The following is a 25,712-nucleotide window of genomic DNA, read 5'->3' on the forward strand; positions in this document are numbered from 1 at the left end:
ACAAATGCAAAAAATCTGATTTGTATGTGATCTGCTATATCAAAATCCACACTGATGATCCCCAATAATTTCATCTATGTATGGACTTGACTCTGAGAGAAGAATATTGCATAAAATTTTGTATGAAGTTGATAGCAGTGATATCCCCTGATAATTACGACAGTCAGTTTTATCACCCTTCATGTGAACTGGTACAATAATAGACTCCCACTGATCAGGCAATTCTTCCTTATTCCAAATAGAATTAATTAGCTTATGGATCTTAGAACATAATATTCCACCATCAGCACTCCTTTCCTGTCCCAGAAACAGTAGCCATCAGCTTGCTGGCAGACATTTCTTTAAACTTTTTTGACTTGTTTGGTGAATGTGTGTGCATCCACTTTTTTTTTATTGCTAGTGGGGTGGGACTAAGTCCCTTGTACTGTGGAGCAATTGGTGGAATGAAGATTGGCAGGGGAAACCGAAGTACTTGGAGAAAACCTGCCCCAGCGCCACTTTGTCCACCACAAATCCCACTTGAACAGACCCAGGATCAAACCCAGGCCACCACGGCAGGAAGCCAGCGACTAACCACTTGAGCTGTGGCGCAGCCAACTGCTCTTTGGTTTCAGCATTCACAAATGAAACCCAGGTTTTATCGCCTGTTACTCGTATCATGTGATTGAGAAATTCATTGGCATCTTTCTGGTATCATTCTAAAAGAGTCAAAGCTGAAGCCATCCTCTGCTTTTGGTGTGCACCCACCAACAGTTTCAGAACCCACCCTGTGCAAAATTTGTGACAGTCTAGCCTAACTGATAATCTTGTAGAGAAGATACACAAAATTTGAGAAAACTCATATGAAAAGTTCTGAAATTGTGAAGCACTATCACAAATTTTCTGGTCGACACTAATCAAGATTATCACTCACTACAGATGGCTGACCACTGTTTGCCAGAAAGTGGATAAGAGCACAAATTTTGCAGCTGGTGGGATTATCAATCACAGGACACATTATAACTCACTCTGCAGAGAGAAGAACAAGCTGCTACCTCACATGTGTGAGTTCTCCCCTACTCCTACATTAGTTGCTTAAAATAAACAGAGGTTACTTTCCCAATAGTCCTTGTATATATAAGAACATCTGAGAGGCTTGTCTTGACACTATTTATTGGTAGTACTATTCCCCATCCATTTTCAGTTATTACTTTTCACTGGTTTTCTTAAAATCTGCAAATACTGTAGCTGGCATACTGTACATATCAACTGCCATATAATCATACTTTGTTGAAGTATTAAAACATAATCCACATGGATGATCACTGATAACTTCTTCATGAATGGTGTTAACAGTACCAGGAAAATATTGAATCAAGTTTTGTACAATGTTGACACGAGGTATTCCTCACTGCTGCCATTGTCTCCACATAGGTATAATAATGGTGGCCCAGGTTTGATCCCGGGGTAACTGTGACGTTTTTATGTCACATGTTACAGGTGGTAATGATGCCATTCTCTGTGAGGTTGGCCAAACCACAGCTGTGTCTTGGTGGGGACGTATCATGGACCACGGATTCACTGGAACACCACCTCATGGTCCCGCTGGGCAATGACAGACTTGGGGGTATGGATCAGTATGACCTACCAGGGCTGGCGGCTGAGTTCCCATAAAGGGCAATGGCATTATGACTGGAGCCTCCCACACGGCAGCATAATGACTCTTGTGTGTCACTACGGTGTACCCGGACGAATGCGGGAGAGCACTCCTATGGGGTAGCTTCGGCTATTTGAGTTGTCTCCCTAGAGTACCGATAAGTTGCCACAAGCCTTAGGGCTCAACACACTAAAACGGTTTGACCAACCCATGTGGAGAGGTGGGAATGGGGGAGCTTATAGGCCAGCCCCAGGGGCGACTCAGTCATGCAGGTTGCCCTGGTTGCAACCTCATGACTAACTGGTGTTGCACTCCCATTAATCATCTGGGATACCCCCCCCCCCCCAAACAGGCACTCTGGGTCCTGGAGGCTTGTGAGGGTTTCATTCAAACGGGACCAGACCACCTAAGCCAAGGTGTGAGGCATCGTGCAGAGGGCTGCATGGCACTGGGGTGGTAATTAGCCAGTGTCTTGAACGATCCCCTCGGGGCACCAGGCAGCACCCTGTTGTATATATGCCTTTCACCCATATGGGGCGCTGCGAGTGGCGACCTTTAAAACTCGCGGGACCAAAATGAAAGGAATCAAGAACAAAACCGGTCATAAGGACCTTAAACTGAAGAGGGACCCCCTCCAAGGGGATCCCTATGAGAACTGCTTCAGCAGGGGGGCTCGAAGCCCTGGTGAACCACTGAGGGACCCAGGTGCAGCCAGCAAACCTGCTGTTGAATTTTCAGCCAAAGGCAGGGATGAACCAGTGGTTCAGAACTTACCTGAGGCAAAATTAAAAACTATTGGGAGTCAGTAGTACTGACATACCACTACAGGGGGCTGGTACCTCTAGCATACCTGCAGTAGGAGAAGGATTGGGATACCTAGTCGCTGGAGTGGGTGGACTCCGTCTAGTGAAAAATGCCTCGTCCGGATGCTCCAGATGGAAGTTGAAAAAGGCAAGAGCTGGGGCAAGCATACCAGGAACTGGGGGGCAGTCAGCAACCAGGAAATGCAGGCTCGTCCAAACAGGGAGAAACCCCCACCGGCACTTTTAAGAGGCCAAGGTCGGAGGGCAGTACCCCTACAGAAACGGCCATAACCCTGAAAAGGCCCAGGGACTCTAAGGGACCAGCGACTTACAAGGAGGCTCTGACCAACATAAAGGTAGCTATCTTCAAGGAAACTTATCCTGAGGAAAAGCTTACCGAACATGACCAGAATTCCATTCTGGAAGCAATGGGGTAGGTATTACGTGGGACTCCAAAGGGAGAACTACCACACCTGAAATCCTACAGAATAGTGGGAGGTGCATGCGCCGACCAACAATCTGGTCAATGGCTCACCAAAGCCATTGACAACTACAGGCTGGAATCGGGGGCCAGGCTGAAGGCTACTGATGCCAGGAACCTGCCCAAGCCTGTTAAAGTGGCTCTCCGGGTTAGGGACAAAGTTGCCCAGAATCAGAAAGAGCTGCTGAAATGGACTGCAGACCTCGATCCAGGACTTCATACTGAAAACTGGAGGGTACTAGATAAGCAATCTGAGTCGAAAGGCCAGAGGCTTATCTTATTCATAGACTGGGGCTCTTATACTATTATACAGAGGACCCCTTACAAAATATTCACAGGATTCTCACAGGGGACTGTTAAGATGCTGTATGATCCTGAGGTTCAGTGCCGGGCAGAACCTGTGTCAGATACAGTATCATCCAACTTGGCCTCTGAGGGGGAGGGGGATGATGTACTCACTCCCTCAGTTGACGAGAAGAGAATATCTGATGAGAAGGAGACAACCCCTCCTCTCATCAACCTGACCTTACCAGATCAGGGACCTCCCTCAGAGGAAACCAGGTCTGATAAAGGAAAAGGGGCTGTGGAAGAAGGTAATTAGGAGGACAACTTTCCCAGTATTACAGAATGAACTCACAGCATACATACATCCACATGACATTTACACATAAAATATGATTCATTCAGGTTAATCTATACCACAGCAAGGCTGCTACAGCAATTTTCTGTAGACAACTTGCTGAAGGAAAAGTAGACATAGCACTTATTCAGGAACCTTGGATATATAGGGGCCAAATAAGAGGCTTAACAAATTCAGGGGGGACAGTCTACTCTGTGGTACCTGAAGAAAATATGAGATCATGCAAATATGTTAATAATCATATTAATGCTTTACCCTTGCTGGAATTCTCTTCCAGAGACACAACGGTGAGGATGACATACACATTGGGTAGAGCCTGTGAGGAGCTCATCGTCACTTCAGCCTACCTTCCATATGACTCAGATGAACCACCACATTCCAAAGAAGTGAGGGACATACAAGGGGGGACCCAAAAATAACCGGAAACGACCTGTTGCGCGTGCATGCTGTGTAGTTACGAGTTGTGCTGCTAGGTGGTGTTAGCTGGGGGTCTCCCGCAACTGTTAGTGAGCTGGCGTCAGTCTGAGTTAAGTGGTTTGTCTGTGGTGCTCTGTTGTGTGCGTTCCTGTTTCAACCCTTTGGCGATTAGTGAGATGGCCGACCAGAAGGAACAAAGAGTATGCGTGAAATTGATGAAGATCGTCGAAAGACCATTGACCATCTTTCTGAGGAAACGAACATCTCATCGAGCACGGTCCAGCGAATTTTAACTGAAGGTTTGCACATGAGACGGGTGTCTGCAAAATTTGTTCCTCGCTTGCTCGGAGATGACCAAAGAGAAAACCGTGTGAATGTTTGCCGCGACTTGAAGAGTGAAGTGCAGTTTTCCCTAACAGAAAGCAAAATTTCACACACTCTTTGTTCCTTCTGGTCGGCCATCTCACTAATCGCCAAAGGGTTGAAACAGGAACGCACACAACAGAGCACCACAGACAAACCACTTAACTCAGACTGGCACCAGCTCACTAACAGTCGCAGGAGACCCCCAGCTAACATCACTTAGCAGCACAACTCGTAACTACAAAGCATGCGTGCGCAACAGGTCGTTTCTGGTTATTTTTGGGTCCCCCTTTGTAATTGAATATTGCCATCTTAGGAAAGAGTAGCTCATCATTGGGTGTGATGCCAAAGCAAACCACACATTGTGGGGGAGCACTGACATCAACCCAAGAGGAGAATGCCTCATGGAATATTTGGTGAGTTTGAACCTTAATATTCTAAACCAAGGTAACAAACCTACCTCTGTGGTTTGCAATAGGCAGGAGGTTATCGACCTGACACTAGGGACCAATAAAATAGGAAACCTGATCAGTAATTGGCATGTACACGATGAGCCGTCTCTATCAGATCACAGATATATATGCTTTCATATAAGCAACATTCCAGTAGATGAAGCTACTTATAGGAATCCTAAGAGAACCAATTGGGAGTCTTACAAAGACAACCTAAAAGTAAATCTGGAGACTATCTCACGAAATATAGGCACAATAAAGGATGTTGATCGGTCCTTTGACCAGTTGCAACAGGCTATTATCTCGTCCTTTAATCAGAATTGTGCAGCTAGGACCACTCGCGAACCAAGGAGAGTGCCTTGGTGGAACAAACAGCTGAGTGGGCTTAGAACCAAAACGAGAAGGCTGTTTAATACAGCTAAAAGAACAGGGCAGTGGGACACCTATAAGGAAGCCCTTACCTGTTACAACAAAGGAATAAGGAAAGCCAAGCAATTCTCATGGAAGAGGCACTGCCAGGAGATCAATGATGTACCAGGTGGTGCCAGACTCATGAGAATCATCGCTAAACAGGCAACCAACAAGGTCAGCACAATTAAGCTGCCTATCGGGCAGTATACTCAAACAGGAGGGGAGACACTGAATGAATTATTCAGAGTTCACTTTCCTGATTCAAAATTGCTTGATAATTTGAATGATGGACAGGGTCAGCAAAACCTGGGCACTTGCCGAAGCAAGACGAACAGGATAGCCTGGAACCTGGCCAAAGTCATAATTAACCAATCAAAAATCAGACGGGCACTGAATACCTTTAGACCATTTAAGTCAGCGGGAACAGGTGGAATTGTACCAGCACTTTTGCAGCAAAGGGCAGAACTCTTAGTTCCACACCTATGCAGCATATATAGAGCCTGCATGGCATATGGTTTTATCTCCATGGCCTGGAGGCAAGTTAGGTGATGTTTATCCCAACACCTGGGAAACTAGATTACACCAAGGCTAAGGCTTATCGTCCTATCAGCCTGTCATCTTTCCTTTTGAAAACTATGGAGAAAATAGTGGATAGGCATATCAGGGACGGGGCGTTGAGGACATATCCTCTACACTGAAACCAGCATGCCTACCAAACAGGTAAATCTACCGAAAGTGCATTACAAAATGTGTTAACATGCATAGAAATTGCGACTGAACACAAGTATATTGCCTTAGGAGCATTCCCTGACCTAGAGGGAGCTTTTGATAGAACCTCATTTGATATAATCAAACAGGCTGCTGGAAAGCATGGCATAGAGCCTGCAATATGCACCTGGATCAGTGCAATGCTGGAAAGCAGAACCATAGCTGCCACACTATCAGGAAAGACCCTGGGGGCGTCCGCAGGGGGAGGTGCTCTCGCCTCTGCTGTGGAGCCTGGTAATTGACGATCTCCTGTGGGGACTTAATGTTGATGGGTATTATACAGTAGGATATGCTGATGACATAGCAATCCTCATAAACGGAAAATTCCTTTCGGCAGTATCAGAGCATCTTCAAACAGCTCTGTACACGGTCCAACGATGGTGTGAAAGAACAAGCCTTTCCGTCAATCCCAATAAGACGGTAATTATACCATTTACTAGGAAGAGATATATAAAGGGCCTTAAGGAACCGACCCTCTTCATTAAGACAATCCAGCTCTCAAACAATTTCAGATACCTTGGTCTAGTATTAGACAAGGGACTGATATGGAAAAAGCAGCTGGACAAGGTCATCAATAAAGCCTATAGGGCTTTCTGGACATGCAGAAGCATGTTTGGTAAAACTTGGGGACTGCAGCCGCACGTTGTGCATTGGATATACACTGTGGTTGTAAGACCCATAATTACATATGGTGCCACAGTATGGTGGCCCAGAGTTAAACTCAAGACAAGCAAGGCAGAACTTCGCAAATTGCAAAGATTGGCTTGCTTGGTATCACAGGAGCAATTTGAACATCTCTAACAGCTGCACTGGAGACACTCCTTGGACTCCCCCCACTGCATATACAGTTGGAGGCAGAGGCCAGGGCAGGGATCAATGGAAACCTAAATCTGATAGTTTCGGACATGCATACATAACTCAGGACATGAAAAAAGAACCCCATATTACAAATGGGGTTGGACAAAATGATACTCAGACATGTATATGAAAAACCCTTCACAGTCAGATTTCCTGACAGGAGTGAATGGGAAGACGGGTTTCTGCCCGATAGAGAAGGGGGACTGATCTGGTATACAGATGGTTCCAACATAAATAAGGGCACTGGAGCTGGTGTGTTCTGCTATGGCACGAGGTGGAAACTAGTTTCAGCCTTGGGCAGTACATGACAGTATTCCAGGTAGAAGTATATGCCATTAAGGCATATAGATCACTGTGGATGTGGTGCAAGGGCCAAGAAGACCCACCCCTTATACATTCATTCATTCATAGGTATAATAGTATTTACTATGAAGAGTACAGTCTTCTGGGTTGTAAAGATATGAGTGCCACCTAGCTGTCTGCTTCAGCTGGTTTCTTGCTTTGCTTACTCTTCAATCCTGAAGATGAAAGTGATGTTTTTCCCAAAATATTAGGCTCTCTGGCCTATACAGTGTTACAATCCATATTACTATACTCTTCATGACATCCAAAATAATACTGATTTTTTCCACTGATGTGACAGTTATTAATTACTCAGAACAGACTCTCTTGTTACAGTCTTGCCATGTGAGCAATGAGTATGAGCACTCCACATTGCCTGGAAATACATCTAGAAGCTTGCATGGAAGTTACATTTTAAAATCTGAAAATGAATGTAGAACAATGGAATTAATGACCAGAGGAGTTGCTTTGTTTGGTATACTGGATCATTTAATGTAAATAGTCATGACATTTACAACCATGGTGATGGCAAAGATGTCACCAGATGAGCATTTCTCAGAACATTATCTGCAATATATAATTGATATTGCAAGCTGATAGGACAATACAGATGCTTAAAAATTAATGTGCATGAGTTATATGTTATAGAATTTGTACATTAAATGCATGATTCACAGTTAAAACAATATAAAGTGGCAACATATTATAAATATATGTCTGAAGATCACTGTACATATAAAATTACCTGTAAAATACAATTTCATAAACTCAGAGCCATTTGGGTCAAAGTATGCCAAGTGAGAGAAGTTTGTTACTTTCACTTCCTGTGATTTAAGATACCATTTGCTATACTATTCTACATAATCTCTTCCTGTGTGCAGTGGAAAGGAAGTTAATTTTCGTAAGATTTGAGGCTTTCACGGCGGTGACTATGAAGAAAGCAGTCTTCTGGGATTTGGCACCATATATATGTGGTGTTAACCGATGTTTCGGAGGAACGTATCGCCTCCATCTTCAGGGACTGTGTCTGCTTTTACCGGTTATCACGGTCTCTTCGCTCGCAGATTTCTTATATTTTTTCTTCTACCCTGAAGATGGAGGCGATACGTTCCTCCGAAACGTCGGTTAACACCACATATACACGGTGCCAAATCCCAGAAGACTGCTTTCTTAAAGTTAATTTTCATTCTCCAGAATTACCATATTTGTTCAAATACCATGCACCCTGAATTAGACAAGCATGTCAGTTTCTTATTAAAAGTATTTTTTTTTAAGTGAAACTAAAACCAAACAATGACTTATAATATTGTGGCTACTGCATGCTATAGATATTCAGTATATGCAGCAGCTGATAAAACCACACTTGCATGAAAAATAATTGTCCCTACAGTTACACTGTACTGCTGCTGTTGCTGCTGTCTCCCAAACTGAATCACCTTTACACCCCTCTAAACTTTTTTAATTGTGTTTTGTGGAAAAAGATCTTGTTTATTCTCTAATCTTGGATGCAGTTTTCTCTCATATATCAAACTTGCTGGCCAGAACATACTCATAGTTTTGCACCTGTTATGCTTCTCTTAACAATAATCGGTTTCACAGACTTATGGCTGATGCAAGACTGAGTGGCACTTAGCTGCACACATTTGTGTTGCTGGGTGGCAGAGTGACTACACTTTTGCTTTCCCATTCATTCTTGCATAAGCAAATATTGTTGCGTGTTGCCTATGTAACGCGACAAATAAGTTCACGCAGGACTCGGATTTGGCGAATATGTTTATTGGCCAATGTCCTCTACACTTACAAGTACAATTATTCGCAATCACAATTACTGCCTCAAAGCCAACTGAAGATTGACTACTCTTCTAAGGTCAGCTACAAACTGCTCTCAAGTTGTTGAAGCTGCAGTCTTATATAACCTGCTTTTGGACAGAATAGATTGCACCATGTAGGAGCCTTTGGTCTCAACCACGGTTATGCAACAATGCATTTTTGTTGTCCCTTCATCTCTGGGGAAACGTGTTTGTTATATAAGGTATTCCTAGGCAACAGTCCGCTGGTGTTTCATTTCCATGGAAGTATACCTTCTTATCGCAGCCTTTGTCTAGGAAATCAACCATTCCGGATTCCTGGCACGCCAATGGAATGGTTGTCTGATGTCACCGCTGTACAAGTGACTCACAACTGCCATTCTATTTCACATCTGTTCTAAATGATCATAATTGCTTTAATTCACTACCACTGAGACTGCTGTGAATGAACAGTGTGGCTGAGAATACCATAATTAGCTAAGTAAGCAAGGTGTAACAGTTTCTAGAAGTCTTTTACAACACAGAAACAAATTTTCATCTTTCTCATGGCTACACAGGTTTTCTTGAATGGTTCACACACTGCCAGTTCTAACTTTTTTGGTGTGATGCTGCAAACTAGAGCATATCAGCAATGGTATATCGCTGCATTCTGCCAACAAAGATCTGTGGCCATGGGCAGTTCTACATTACAATGTTGTCATGTCACAGGATGAACAAATAACGCAACATTCTGATAAGTTTGTGTTTAAATGATATGCTCAACCCACTGGCTGATCCCAGAACACAGGAGATACTGGAAGTTCAAAACCCTTTACGTGTTTATATCTTGGCAAATATAGCCTGCATGTCCCCTACATTCCCAGATGAAGCTCTGCCTTTTAATGCATGCCATGGAAAATAATGCTGCAAAATCTACTTCTGTACCCTATATATATACATATATGTAGCACTTTGTGCTTCCCAAATCAAAATCTCAAATTATAACACAAAAAGGTGCACACTGTATTTGGATAAATATGGTATTACAGAAGCCAACAACAACTTTTGTCTCTTCACAATGCACACTGTATTTCTGTCATCCAACAGTGTTCATAAAAGTTCCATATTAATTTGAAGCTCTACAGTTATCAATAATTCGCACTGAAGTATAATTTTAATCTGTTTCACAGATACATGTTAATGACTGTGTTGGCAATATTCAAGTCTTGTGTGCTTGTGGTGATGACCCCTTCCATTGCAGATGTGTGTCAACACAGTTTGTGTGGCAGTGACGTTAATTTTATTCATTGGTACATTTTTTTTTATTTTAAGAATTCAAAATGGAATGTTTGGAAGATTATGGTATACTTACTTTTCACTATGAAAGGGGATATTAATAGCAATAAGAGGCATCTACAGCCTGTTATACTGACTATAAATGTATGAATGAGGTAATGAGAATATAAAAATCAGGAAATCACAGACCTCAAATTATTTCACCGAATTAATACTGCAATGAATATTTTTATGATAAAAGTTTCTTACATAATGTTGTCAGCAATTAAAGCAGCAGTGCCACATCATTATCAAGGAATGGTGTTTTGCTGCTAGTTAAATTTCCAGTGGTAATATATTATGCATTTTCTCCATGGACAATACCGCATGTATTGATATATTTAAAACTGTATTTTGATTTTCAGAGCAGCTAAAAGTAATAACATCTTGGGTGACCAACCGCATCAATTTGGAGCAGAAGTCCAACATTTTGGACACCCCTTGCTTCTGTTATTATGGAATGATATGACTAGTAAACATCATCTAGCAACCAAGGAAGCACCTTCATTTATTTGTTTTCCCAAAGGTCATCATCCTCAGTTTCCTCCCTTCTGCTTCCTGACAGTATCAAGAGTTATCTGGCTCTGCCTGCAAACCTTGGGTTCATGGTTGCCCCTGAAGGTGCGACCTCAGCAACGTGTATCACCCACACTGTTTACCTAGTTCATCATTCTCTGACTGTGGCAGAGAAGGTCCCTCAAACATTGGACTTCTGCTTTGAACTACCATGGCTGGTAACAAGAGGAGAGTTTTATCACTGTACTTTGATTCATATGGAAAGAAAGTTATGCAAGTACAACAAGGTGGAACATTAGCACAAGAGAAAGACTTTCATGCTATTATTTTCAGCCTAGTCCTCAAATTTCTGGCTATGTCACTAAATCACCGAGATCAAAAGTTTGAATTTTCATTGTATTCTATAGCACAACTGCACAAAATCCTATAGTGTGTTCTAACTTACACACTTGCATTCCACTGACATGCATAACTTTGTGCAGAATGAAACAGTAAGGCTGTACAAACAGGAGGAGGCTAGACCAAACCAAGATCCACTTGGGAGTTTTGATTATGTTGTGTCAGGTCATGAAAACTTACTTACTCATGGAACTGAGCCCTTCTAGAGAAGCTGCCAATTCTGCAGCTACTCAAGAATTTACCAGCGTTTAATGGAACCTGAAGGTTCATTACCATCTTCATAAGAGCCCTCCACTGATCCCTATCATGAGCTAGATCAATCCACTCCATCCCATCCCATCCTATCTCTGTAAGATCCATTTTAATATTGACCACCCACCTACGGCTTAGTCTTCCCAGTGGTCTCTTTCCTTCTGGCTTTCCCACCAATATCCTAGATGCATTCTGTCTCCCCCTCATTCATGGTACATGCCCTATCCACCTCATCGTCCTTGACTTGATCATTCTAATTATACTTGGAGAAGGGTACAAGTTATGAAATACCTCAAAATTAACGAGACACATGACCAGGTACATAAAACTTTGTTTACCACATTCTTTCAAGAAATCTGTTAGAAATATACGGATTTTAAGGATTAGCCTATGAAACTGTAAACATTACACCTTTCATGAACAAGAATAGATCAAATTAAAATATATTTCATATGCCCACTTGCTTAAATGGAAACACTTAACATTAAAATGCAACACTGCAAGGGAGTTCAGGAATGACACACTTGAGCACTACAGGACTAGCAATCAATCAAATACTAGTAATGTAAAATGACAGTACTTAAAACTTAAAATACTTTTTCTTCTTAGCTATGATTAAAATAATAGCAACCACCGGAGTCTTGAGATGTGGATCTCACGTTTCACCAAACGGGTGAGGAACTGGAACAAATAGGAATAAAGAACAGTAAATTGTAAGGCAAGCTTAATTTTTTATTATGGAAAATATACATTTGGATGTAATATCTGAGGTTCTTACTATGAAGAATACTGTCTTATTGGCTGGTATGTCATGTAGTCTGGTAGACTGTTACCAATATTTCAAAGGAACTTTCAGTCTCCATTTTCAGGTAGAAGGGTAGAGAAAAGCCTACCATGGTGTTGGAGGCAGCAGGTTCTTCTGAAATGTTGCTAATGATTGACCGGACTATTTGACATCACACCCCAAAACACAATAATCTTCACATTTGCTTGTAAATTCTTCCTCATTCATTACAGACTGTAATATACTGCTAGCCAGATACTGCAGATAAATCATGAAAGCTAGTGGCTCCTATCTGATGACAGTATGTGACAGGTGAAGATACATTATTAATGAAATAGTACATTTTAAAATTAACAAAAGCAAGATGTTTTTATTAAATTGTTCAGAATTTCTAAATTGGAGAACCATATTATAATGTAACTGCTTACAGCAGTCATATGAAATGTGACTATAACAATATAACTGTGGTGGTTCAGCCTGTACACTGGGGATACAGCTGGAATTGTTACAGGCTTTATACATTTTGCTACTGGTAATTTTACATTCCACTTACACAAAAGAGATAGTTGTGGCCCCTATTGTGACTCAGACATTGCAATTCATATGTTCATTTTGAAGAACAATTCAGAGAAACATTTTTTGGTCAAGCTTTTCACAGTAAGGAAATCTGTGTTTAGCATTGACTGAAAGCCCCCCCCCCCTCTCTCTCTCTCTCTCTAGGAATATTCTCTGGATTTCCAGTAAGGTAAGATAATGTTCCCCCTGTACTTAATTACCATGCCATAAAGACATGTGGGCGAGTGGAGGTATAAAGGTTGTCCCTGTGCGTAATTATGCATAACACCATGAAGGAATATGGTGGGATGGATATATAGATCCACATATTCTTGACCTCAGCACTAGTTGGAGGTGAGCTGTCAGCTTCACGCCCCAGCCGCTTTAACCCACGGGAAGAGCCTCCAGTACCCACTTTATAGCTGCATAGGCCCCAGAACTGGTCAGGAAGATTGGAATAGAAAAATCTTGACCCTACTGGGACTCAAAACCCTGACTCCTTGGTTGTCCAGCCAGTGACCAGTCCCTATACCAACAGTCAAATATTTAATACTGTGGCCTGATCCATGTGTTCCATAGAACAAAAACCTAGTAATGACCAAGAGTATGAGGGGCGAGCCATAAAACCGGCCCTAGCACTGCGACCTTCAATGGTCTATTGTGCTTTAGTAATGACCATGGTATTGATGAATCGATTGAAATCTACAACAGATCAATATTATTTTTGATCTTGGCACTAGATAGAGGTGAGTGGTCAGGTTAATGCCCTGGACACTTTACCCCCAGGGAGAAAGCTACCAATACCCACTGGGTCAGAGGCTGGGTAGGCCCCAGAGCCAATCTGGATAATATGAAGAAAAGAAAAATCTCTTTCCCCTGCCTGTGACTGAACCCCAGTCAGCCAACCCATTGCCCACCACTATACCAACCAAGCTATCCCGGCTCTTTTAGTTTTCAATAGGTATTCAGTATATTAGCTATGAGAAGATACCTTTGATATTTTTAATTTCAACTAATAAAAACTGCTTTTAGGAACTATATATAAGAATGCATCCTTAATTTGTTTCAACAATTAATCACCTGTTGCTTTTAAAATTAACATTTGACAACATGAGTGTATTTCTAGTAAGATCTGTAATAGTGAAAACTTTTTGTAAATTTACTAGCAATATAAGTAACACCTTTTCTGCCATGTATAAAGAAACTTTCACTTTTGATTGCTTCAAAACACCTTCCGATATTGTGGTCTCAGCAGTTACAATACTGTGTAGTCGAACAGGTGGTACAGCTGTTCTAAAGGAACCTGCTAATTCCTGCTTCAAAATAGAAGTGGAAACAGTATGTTTCTCTGAAATGCCAGTACCCGTCTACTAGACTAAGTAACCTTAGGTTATCATGACCTGTATGTAATGTGTAGGTTCAGCTCTTGAGGTTTAGCTGCATGTGTTGAAGCACTTCAAAAAATTCAGTGTTCACTGCAGTTGTCTTCTTCAGTGATGCATCCTGCAGTGTACACTGAAACACAGCAGCTGTAACACAAGTGCATCTAAACCCTGAAAGCCAAAGTTGCATACAGACCACAATACACTTTTAAGAACTAAAAGTTTTGTACAAGTAATTTTGCAAGATTTGAGGATGTATGAAGATTAATGTCTTCTGGGATGGATGCCATGCAGATTGTTACTGATGTTTTGAGGTGAATGTGCTGCCTTCAATGTCAGGTCAGAATGGTAAGCTGAGCAGGGGTCCTGACATAGGAGGGAACGGACTGGGCCAACAGCCACAACCAGAATAAATGGCATAAAATCCCAGGAGAAAAAAATCTTCACTGCACCTTGAAGTTCAGGCAAACCAGCTAAGAGTGATTCATTGCATATAAATTGAAGGGTAACAGATCCTCAAGAACAGAAGCTAGTGATGTCTTACCAGCAGAGCAAGGACATTTGCTGTCATCAGCATGTAGAACACATACTGCCAACCCACAATGGACACAACACCAGCCAGCAGAGGTCCAACAGCAGCACCTGCATGAATCATTAAGATAAAGAGTATCACAGTGAGAAGAAAAATATTTAAGAGCATGCAGGCCCTGGCAATACTAACCTACAATAACCATATTTTAACATGTACAGCCATTGCTATGCAACAATCATGAGGTGAATAATCAATGGCCCTTTCAACAACCCTCCACAAGGCACTGATCAGATAAGTAAAGACTTATACTTGCCCTGCCTAGGAATAAGTGGTATACACCTACCTCTTAAAATTGCAGCGCCTACAAAACAAGGTTCTCTGCACCACTGGAAATTTTCCAAGGTGCACACTGATCCGCAAGGCACACAGCTTTCAACCTTCCATATGTATACAATTATATAACAAAACTATGCAAGCAACATGCAGAAGTCATACAAAATAATGATAATGAACTTGTTTGCAATATACAACAAGCCAAAGCCAGACAAAGAAAACCTAAGAGGCTTTAACTTGGTGGTGGTCAAACTTACGACCATTCAAGTGACTAAAACCTCTGCTTTAGCATAAGATATCTAAGATTGGCATTATCTGTTCTGCAAAGTCTGTATTGACAGAGGACTTGTATATAGTGCAAAAGGGAGAATTTTCAATAACATGCTATAAGGGCAATACATACACTTGATGAAAGGGCAAGCATATTTATAAAAGGCAAACCCATCTTCTCATCACAGAGGATTTTACATAAGGACTGTGACCACAAGGGTTCAGTTGGGGGGGGGGATCTGGTCACTAGTCTCAAGGGGCCTGACACAAAGATGAATTGATTGGTAGTAAACCGTCAGTTGCATAGTAACTTTGCCTTTGACTCTGACAATGAGTTCAGTAGAATTCTGCATGAGAGGCTGTGAAGGTAAAATCTCAGCACACGAAGCTGAAGAATCTCCACTGATAGAAGATGTTGCCAGGGAATGGCTGGTATGACTCAGCAGGCTGGAGAAGGCTTAGCAGGTGCTGTAGTGATTTGTAAAGTGTGTAGATCAGTGACAGCATTGCAAGTGCTTGTAGTTCCAAGTAGCATGTATAAATGGTTAATAAATCCATTCACCAATCCAAACCCTGTCTATAGTCATCCCAAATTATGACACATTAACCTCTTCTAGCTCCAGATGTAGTTCTTAACTGACAGCTGCTTTCATAACTGCAAGTTTCAGACATAACTAGACTTGTGGTTACTGTGTGAACAGCAGGGATTCATACTTAGTCCATGAGCAGTTAATACTCTTTCTGCACGATATTACTTTAAGAGACTTAAATTTTGCAGCACACTTAGTGGGTGACATCAGGACTCAGTTCACCTTCCACCTCCTTGTCCAAGTTTTCCCTGTAGGCTTAAGAACTGCAGTCTAGTATAAGTTCTATATGTTCTTTATAGAGGTGTCACTCTTTAGCATTCCTACTTGTGGATACAGTAGTCAGCAATGTTTCTTCTCTGGCATTAGCATGTTCTGTTAATGACTGACAAAGTATGAAGCTGACACCAAACCACATTTTTGATAATTATGTAATGCAATGTCAATTACTTCTGGACTGCACTGGCTCAGTTATCACATCCTGTCTACTAGAAAAACATTCAAGACAAAGCTTACAGCATCTTATATTCTTTTACAATTCATAACCATTCTCATAAAGTTGATGAACTTGAACAGTTCCCCAAGGAGGGCAACTGTCATCCACTTAATTGAATACGAGACATGACTCCATTAGCTTTAGCACTGATCTGCAACCAGCTAAGATAATCTCGTGACAAAATTCCAAGATATAGTCCTGGCACATGTCCATTCAAAAGCTACCGTTCTTTCCCTAATAATGAAGAACAGTCAGAGGACTGGAACCAATGGCAAGCATTTCGTAAGAGCCCAAGGTTCACCATGGACTGTAGTGCCCCGAGGAGGAGACAAAAGAAATGTGAAAATAATCACATAAATTAAGCTACTTTTTAAAAGTCTGTATACATGTAAATGGATTTATTCTCAACAATCCAATTTCATTTCGGTGTTTCTAGCTTATAAAATGCAATGGGAAAGCAAAAAGCCTGGGATGTATGTGTGCATACACGATGAAAGTGTTACGACAGCAGGCAGTCAGATGGCAATAGATTCATTCCCAACAGCAAGGTTCAATGCACAACAGTGACAATGCCTCTGCACAGCAAAAACTTCAAGCTGGAAATACTGATAAGTGATAATGATTTACAAACCTATAGATCCAGTTCCATCAATAATGGCTGACACTGTTGCCAAAGCTTTAGCATTGTCCTCGAGAGAATGATGGGTTCCAAGGTCAGCAGAAACAGCAGTAGTTATGAGGGCATATGGACCATTCACTAGAAATCCCACCACAATCAGCAGCACAACATTCGTCACATAACCACCAGTACCACAGTCCTCATATACAAACATCTGCAACAATGGAAAATCACTCTTTAACGCAATAATGCAAATTAATAAGCTCGATTTTTAAACTGAGGCTGTGAAAAAGATGTATTTATTCCTCACGTTGGGCTAAAATAAAGGATGCTTTATACTGCCTGCTTCTTAATTTTGCTCTTGAATGTGCCACTGTCAAAGGCTAAGAGGATCAGGAAGGTCTGGAACTGAATACTATAAATCATAGACTTGTTTAGGTCAATATATTAATTTGTCACAGGACAGTATAATGTAACTAATATGTAATTACTGTGTGTAATAAATAATGTGGGAAAATTTTGGAATTTAAGTATCCAGAAATACTAAAAACAGACCCGAGGGTCAAAATAATAAATCATGGGAACACCTCATTATTTGGTTCAATTACTTTCATACTTTCAAATAATGGGTATGAAAAATGGGTCTGTTATTCTGAGGAAACAACGCAAATTACAAATGCCTAACAACATGATACTATGGAAAATATTTATATCTAAGGTCAGAGTATTTTGAATTTGGAAGGATATAGAAGGAAGCAATCATGGTCCAATTTTAGGTACTATCCCAGCATCTTCCTGGAAGAACTGAGGAAAACAAGGAAGAACCTCAGTCAGGATGACGAGTTTCTGGGCTGAGTACTGAACTTAGTAACTTCCAAATACACAGCAGAAGCGCTAACCGGTGGAGAGTGATATTCAGACATGCAACATAAGACTACGAAGTATGGTCATGCTAGTCTCACCTAACATAACTTACCATGGGTATGGCCAGAGACAGCATGCCCGCACATGTTGTGGCACTCATGCCACTATAGTCACTGATGCCACCAGCTACAATAGCCCCTGCAATCCCGCCAACATCAAACAATGTTGATAACTGTGCACTCTCTGCAGGACTCAGAGTGGCTAAAACAAATCACAGAATTACTATGGAGATGACTGCTGACTTTTGTAGTGCCAGAAATTGGTGGGGGGAAACAAGAAAAAAAAAATTGGGTCCAGTAGCACAGAAACTGTAAATATGTCTGGCCCTGGTCTTTACATGCTAACCAGTGCCTGCTGAGCCCAATGGTGCCCTTGTGTGACATGATTATGGCATAAGAACTGGTGGCTTAGTTTCACATTCTGAAAATATTTAATTAAATGCTAAATGCCAACACAGAAAGGGAAAGTTTTATTAAAAACAATTGTAAACTTGTTTTACTTAGTGTATTACAGATAGCATGTGCTTTGTGCATAAACTGCCGCAATCTAGTGCCTGACACTAATTATCTAGAAGCAAACATACCAAATGTAAGAAATAACTTACCTAACTTAATAAATATACTGACTTACCATTTATTTAATAACTCGATTACCATCTCATACATATAAAAGTATATAATATATCTTATACAGCACTGAGTGGTAGAATAATTAGTGAAAAAGGAATTGATTGTAGCCTGTGGTACTATCCTGGAGGCAGTGAGGAACACCGCAATGAAACCGTGGTCAGGAAAGTTGGTGTTCTAGCTGAGATCTGAACTGGGCACTTCCCAAATATGTGATAAGTGATTCTGCATGAATAAACTTCCTCAGTAAACTTACACAAGGTTATAAATTTTATCATAAATATTTTCTGAATTCTGTGGAGTGGATGTGCCTTTATGGAAATTTGTAACACTTTCCAAGGTGACTTTTATAAACAAAATATGTACTGCCCTCAGAATAAATAAAACAAAATATACTGTTGTCAGAACCAATCAAACAAAACATACTGTCAGAATCAATTAAAATGTTCTTTTGTCAGAACCAAACAAAGCATGTAGTTGTCAGAATCACCAAAGCATGCTGCTGTCACAATCAAGCAAAATATGTACTACTGTCATAAGCAATTAAACAAAACATGCAGTTGTCAAAATCAAACAAAACATACTTCACTCTGAGTCAATCAATCAAAACAGGTGCTGCTGCCACAATCAAAACAAAATGATCACTATTACCATGCAATTCCAATGCAGGTAAAAGCAGTTTTCTGGTACCGAATGACTCTTTAGAACCTTTTAGCAAAAAGGGTAACTACATGCACAACAGTCTCAGCAACTGTCTCTCTCTACTGTCAACAATCCAAAGTGTGTGAAACATGTCATTTCTAAACCAGGAAATTGTCCTCAAAGTAACTTTAAAATTATACGTAGGTAAGTCAATAAGTAAGTTACAAATGGATATAGAACTTAAAAGTTACTGATTTTGAAGTTGTACTAAGAAGTGGCTCAACAAGTGCTTAATAATAATAATACATCTAAACTTGATATGTGCTTTTGTAGTTTGTGTTCATCCTGCTTCTTCGAGTTGTGGCCCGTTCAAGGCTCTGAGATAAGAGAACCTCAGCTCTACTGAACCAACAAACCTCACCTCTTTATGAATTAAGTAACCCTGAGATAAAATTTAGAACAAGAAAGAAGTACCTACAAGTGTGACCAATGTGTGTGGGCAAGAGAAGATAATAACCGAGTTTAACAAAAGGAGGCAGTAAACAAAATGGCGCAAAAAGTAGGGGCCATAAGGGGACAGTTACAGATTAAGTCTTCAACCCGTTGCACATTCGCCTCTGTGGCAATCTCCGTGGCTCCAAGCGACTTCCATTTGTTTGGTCCTCTTAAACATCTTTCGGCTGAACATTTTCCTGACGATGAAGCTGTAGAAAGGGAAGTCACCACCTGGTTCCAACAGCAGCCCAAAGAATTTTATGCTGCTGGTTTTAAATGGCTTGTGAATCAAATGGGACAAGTGCTTCAATGTACAGGGAGATTATGTTGAGAAATAAAAGCATTTTTCAAATCAGTACTCTTATTTGTTTAAGTTCTATATCCATTTGTAACTTACTTATTGACTTACCCTCGTACTTTTCACTTATTATCCATAAAACCTGGCAAAGACTGCGTCTCATGTAATACTCGTACGTGTCATGTTACTGCTGTTGCAGAAAATAAACATATAACCACAGTCTAATTTACATAAACGAAATGCAAACAGTAATATTTGTAATTCAGTTCTATTATATGAAATAATGTGAACAGTAATTTACATTATTAACCCTTTGAGGTAGCAGCCTCCGTAGTCTAGGGGTAACGTTCCCACCTCATGACTCAAGGTACGCGGGTTCAAACCCGGCAGAGGTCGTGGAATTTTAAAGGGCGGAAAAATTCAGGGAACAAATCCTCCGGGAAGGACTTTAACCTGTGGGTCCCGTGTCGTAGATTTACGGCACGTAAAAGAACCTCATGCCTCTAGGAGGCCTCTGAGCTAAATTAGGCCAAAAAGTTTCCCGCCAAAATAGTTTCCAACGCCTCCGATAGATGGGGAAGTATTAGGTACCACTGCAAGAGGAGGGATGACCTCACTGACAGAAAGGAACTAATTATTAGATACCACTGCCAAGTAGAGGGCAGAAACCTCGCTGGCAGAAAGGGGCTGATAGCAAGCACCAGTATCGGTAGGGGATGGAGACGGTAGAAATTAAAAGGGGGATGTACAATAGACTATCAGCCACGGTGCATGGGGAAACCCACCCCCTCAATACTGAATCACTGAACCCTTTGAGGTCCTATATTGGATTGAGTCCACCAATTTAAATTCCACATTCTGGTCCAATGTCAGACTGACAATCAGTCAGAGGGAGGCCAACAGTGTTGGTGTATCATCATGACTTCTCCTTTGGTGATGTTAACAAATTATTTGTTGTAATAATTTTGTGAATTTTATAACAGATTTTTCAAAGGGTGTGCATAACCTTTTCTCTGTAGTTATAACCCAATGGTATCTTCCAGTGGGCATGCACTGGACAGCAAACAGATCGATGAACAACTGCATAATGCCTCAGATTCTTTCACTGAATTTAGTCAGTTTCACATATTGGTATATTTCATCATACTGACCCTGATATTGAAATATGTGGGCCTGGGTTGTGTGGCAGTTGTAGTAATTATGATGGCAAGTGCAAATGTAGGGGGAGACAATGGTGGGAATGATGGTCCTGGTGGTCGTTATGACGATGACGATGATAATGAAAATTGGGCTCTTTGGGACGAAAATATCCATGATTTCTATATGATGCCATTTCGTGCCTCATCTGGTTATAAATCACCTCAAAACAGACAAATGACTGTTTCTCCACATAAATTTTTATGCCATTTTTTAGTGTAATGTTGAAGAAACACTGCTGAAACTACCAAATATGTAAGAAAAATAACATGTGCAACATGAACTGGCAGTCAGAAAAACTTCCAAATCACCTGAAAAGAGAGGAAGACCAAGTTTAACTGGTGTAGAGGGCTGTCTGAATGGCAAACTGCACCTAATTCAGGCACATGATGGGAAGGTAACAAAGGACTGCGCAGTTTCTCGAACGGAAAAGTGAAAGACAAAAGAGAAACATCATTTTATTGTAACAGGTGTCCAAGGAAGCCAGGGCTCCGCCTCAACAAGTGTTTTTCCAACATAATTCAATGAAGAAGTACAATTTGGAATGCAGCTAATAGAAATACATGTAATAAAGTTATGGAAAAAATATACAAACTTTCCAGTATAAAATTCTTATTCTTTTATTATTTTTTATGCAGAGAGTAATCCACCATTTGCACAGGCATGTTGAATGGTCCTGTTATCAGCATTCTTCGTATGTAGGGACTTCATCCTTTACTCTTCCTGATGTGTTTCATTTTACAGTGCTGACCTCAGTCTTGAACATCATTTCCAAAGGAAACACAGCTGGAGATGATGACACCAGTGGCACATGGCACCATTCACTATGTGTGTCACTAGTGAAAGCGGCATAGTCACGTTGTCCGTAAAATATATTTCATACAGTCAGTACTGAAGCAGTAGGAACTGTAAGCTTTGCAGACCATATTTTCAACACATTTAGTAATGTTTCTTCTATTCTTTGTGAGTTATAGTAGCTTTAATTAAATTGATTATTGGAATTTATAGAAGTTAGAAATTAGTTTTTATTTTTAAACAGTCACAGTATCAGCATGATTTTAAAGGTATCATTTCAGTACTGAATAGTAACTCATTGTCAGCTAATGTTTCTGAAACTAGGTCTGATTATCTGTCAAAACAGCTTATCATGTATGTCTACAATTCAACAGATGGCAGCCTAATTTCTGTTCTGTGTCTTTCTTTGACCAATGAATGAAATTTATTTATCAATATACAACACAGATTTCAATTATATTTTCTGAAACCATTCTACAAGAGCACACACTTGCTGCCACTTAAATGTAGCTGCAAGGGCAGGTAAGTTGCCATTTAAAGAAGTCTTCAAAGGCAAAAAGGTATGAACATTAAATTTCATACAGATCTGTAAATATATTGTAATTAACATACAGTTCTTAAAAAAATGCAGGTATATACATATCTGTCTGTAAGGAGGGGGGCAGGCCGGTAATCTATTCAGTAACTCAAAACTTCTCTGTTTCATTTGGATATTACTGAACAAATTTCTGATAACATATGATCAAATAACTTTCTGTTCTATCCAATGATCTTAAACTTCTGGTCTTTGTACAAGATAATGTACTTCTTCCACTGGCTTACAATAAATCAACCCCATTCATAAGCTAAGGAAGCAAGCATTAAGCATGGCCATACTTACTTGATGACTTGATGTAAAGTGGAAGCCAATAAAGAAATGTGTAGCTCACTAGTTTTGCAAAAAACAGACTCAACGAGTATTCCACAACACCCTGGAATAAAACATACATCATATCAAATCCTGCCCTAGAATGTATATACAAGTATATTTCTGCTTAATGTTATATTTTAGCGTCCTGTTGCACTGATTTAAGTCCATGATTTATTTTATCCGTCTTCTAGCGCATACATTCATCTATCCCCTCTTCTCACTCTCACTACATGTTTCGGCACAAATGTGCCATCTTCAGGTGCTGATCCAATCCACGACAAACTAGTTCATTGCATGCCTTGTCTATACATACTAAAATAACAAATATATATTTATCATATATACTGATAAATGTTAAGTGTTAAAATATTAAAATTATACAGCATATTTCATTCTTACGTCGTGTTTCATTACGCGAGTCACGTCTATCATCGTCTGTTGGAGCTTAGCTTAGCTTCTGCTTAGCGACAAAATAATTAATTTCTGTATTGCTTTAGTAAACCTAATTTCTAAGTTACTGGAAAGAAAGCCTCTCTCTGCCACGGGCCTATTTTCTCCAGAGTGTGAGCCTCTTTCAGTTCTTGTACCTTTGGAAGAGTTATCTCTTGGTTTCTGTACAATTCAGTTAGCATTCATAATACATGGTTGTCGCATTCTGCCTTTCTTCTATTCAATCAGCCATTATCCTCTTTCTTGGATTCCACACTGATCTCTGACAGCTTGATTTTAAGGAAAGTAACAATATACATTACACTCCAGTTAGCATATTTTTATAATTTACAAAAGCAAATGAGTCTGGAAAAAGTAAATGCAACTGTTTCACACTAATGTTAAGATATTATTCATATACAAAGACTAATGTAAAGTAAGTAAAGGTATCCCTGTAACAGGCCGTGAAGGCCCATAGGGTTGTGAGATGTTGAGGGTCCCACATTATCTAGACAACTGGCTCAAAGATGGTGGTAAAGCTGTCAGCCTTATGTGCCAGTTGTGCTTTACTCCACAAGAAAATTATTTAATTAATTCCTCTCATTTCTGTTAGAGGCTGAGTGAACCCCAGGGCCATAGTGCGGCTGGAAGGATTAGGTCAATTGAAAAAAAATCCAATGACCTCATCAGGATTTGAACCGGCGACCCTCCAGCCTGTAGCATCGTGCCTCAACCAACTACACTACCGCGTGCCCCCATGCAAAGACTAACAGCCTTGGAAATTAAAATACATCTTAAGGTAAATTTTAAGATATGAATTACAGATTGTCCAGCAACACACTGAAGGATCATTAAAAAATTAACTCTCAAATTATGATTCCATTACCATTAAATAACCAAACATTGCCTTTTCTTCTCTGGAGTAAAAGCTCAATAGCTTTCAAATCTCAAACAAAAATAAAATTTTAATCGCTGTTATGGGGGGGGGGGATGAAGAAAAGAAAAGAAAAGAGACTTCAGACCATGAGAGCCAACTTGTACAATCTAATGAGAGTTCATCGCACCCTACCAACAGCTGAGGGAAAACACTGAATCTTTTAGTCATGATACTTCAAGGAATGTGACTTGCAAATAAAACCCCAAACTGCAGAATACTTAAGTTGCAACTTGAATAAATTGAAGTCTTTGAAATAACCACCATTTCAAAATGTAAGTTCATATGGGACAATGTACAACACAGTAACATAATACATTGTAGCAAGTAGAGCTGTTACTGGGCAATGCCTTCACAAAGAAAACAAATTCCCACAAAAATGAATTGAGCAACTAGAGCTGTTTCCTGTTTGTCTAACCCGAGATGTTACAACTGAGACACGTTCAAAAGTTAGTGCAGTTGGAAGGGAGCCACCATTCAGAGGACTTGAGCACGGAAGCAGAGGAATAGCTATTGTCGGAGCCATTACAAGGCAACTACTAGTGAAGACACTGCAGGCTGGAAAAGATTTAGCATGTACACTAGTGATTTGTAATGCGTGGAAATTAGCGATAGCACTGTAATTAAGTGCAATTATGACTAGTGTGTTTAAGTGGTCAATAAATTCAATATTCAGTCAAAAGCCCAATCGAGAGTCACACTCACACACGTCACAAGATGGTGTCACAAGTGGGATGGATTGTAGACCACAGTAAGAAGCTATGCCACCACAAAATGGGGTTGGAAAAAATCATGGAATGCCTACTGGACAAAATAAAGTCTGAAATAAGAACATACCAAGAAAAAACAGATGCCAATCTAAGGCAAATGATAGCTGGCCAAGAACTCCTGAAAGAATAAATGCTGGCTAAAATGGAAACCAACAAAGAAAGAATGGAAGCCAGCCAAGAATAGCAGGATGCCAAGTCAGATGCCCATCAGGAAAGGATGATGGCCACAATACACTCCCATGTAGAGAAAATGGAGGTCTTGGAGGATGTCTTAGAAAAAAGGTCAAGGAAGATTGAGGCCATGGATTTGGAGGCATCCAGAAGAAACAGAGCAAGAGGAGATCCCTAAAGGGACCATAGTGGAAACTGAAGAAGCAGTAAAGCCGTCATCTAGCCATAGGGCAACAGCCGAAGAAACAGACCTAGGGAGATGGTGGGTCTCAGAAGAAGCTGGCCGCCACCCACAGGGGAATGACCAATTGTGCTGTTCCTGCACCATGCAAGGGACACGGTCATCAGGGCGCCCCTAAAGAATGAACTTTTGGGAAGAGACATCAGGCACAACCAGAATGTGTCAATTGTATAAGGGACTGTGACTCAGAGGAGCAACTATGTATGAGGAAGGAGAGGACATCCTGCAGGATCTTCAGGATGACCACAGAGCTGGAGATCGC

At 40.6% G+C, this 25,712-nt stretch overlaps 1 protein-coding gene across 4 annotated transcripts in view; it reads right to left on the minus strand.

The window, feature by feature from the left end:
* Positions 1-11,887: 11,887 nt before the first annotated feature.
* Positions 11,888-25,712, minus strand: part of LOC111862432 (glucose-6-phosphate exchanger SLC37A2) — a 36,056-nt gene continuing 22,231 nt past the window's right edge. For all 4 annotated transcript variants that reach the window (XM_033750660.1, XM_023847823.2, XM_023847822.2 and 1 more), the window contains 5 exons: positions 22,876-22,966; positions 17,995-18,143; positions 17,031-17,232; positions 14,726-14,823; positions 11,888-12,141 (listed from right to left, as the gene is read on the minus strand). In XM_033750660.1, the coding sequence (XP_033606551.1) occupies positions 12,076-12,141; positions 14,726-14,823; positions 17,031-17,232; positions 17,995-18,143; positions 22,876-22,966 (606 nt within the window). In that variant the 3' untranslated portion in view covers positions 11,888-12,075. The remainder of the gene's footprint in view (positions 12,142-14,725; positions 14,824-17,030; positions 17,233-17,994; positions 18,144-22,875; positions 22,967-25,712) is intronic.

This window comes from Cryptotermes secundus, unplaced genomic scaffold, assembly GCF_002891405.2.
Source record: "Cryptotermes secundus unplaced genomic scaffold, Csec_1.0 scaffold741, whole genome shotgun sequence".
Taxonomy (NCBI): domain Eukaryota; kingdom Metazoa; phylum Arthropoda; class Insecta; order Blattodea; family Kalotermitidae; genus Cryptotermes; species Cryptotermes secundus.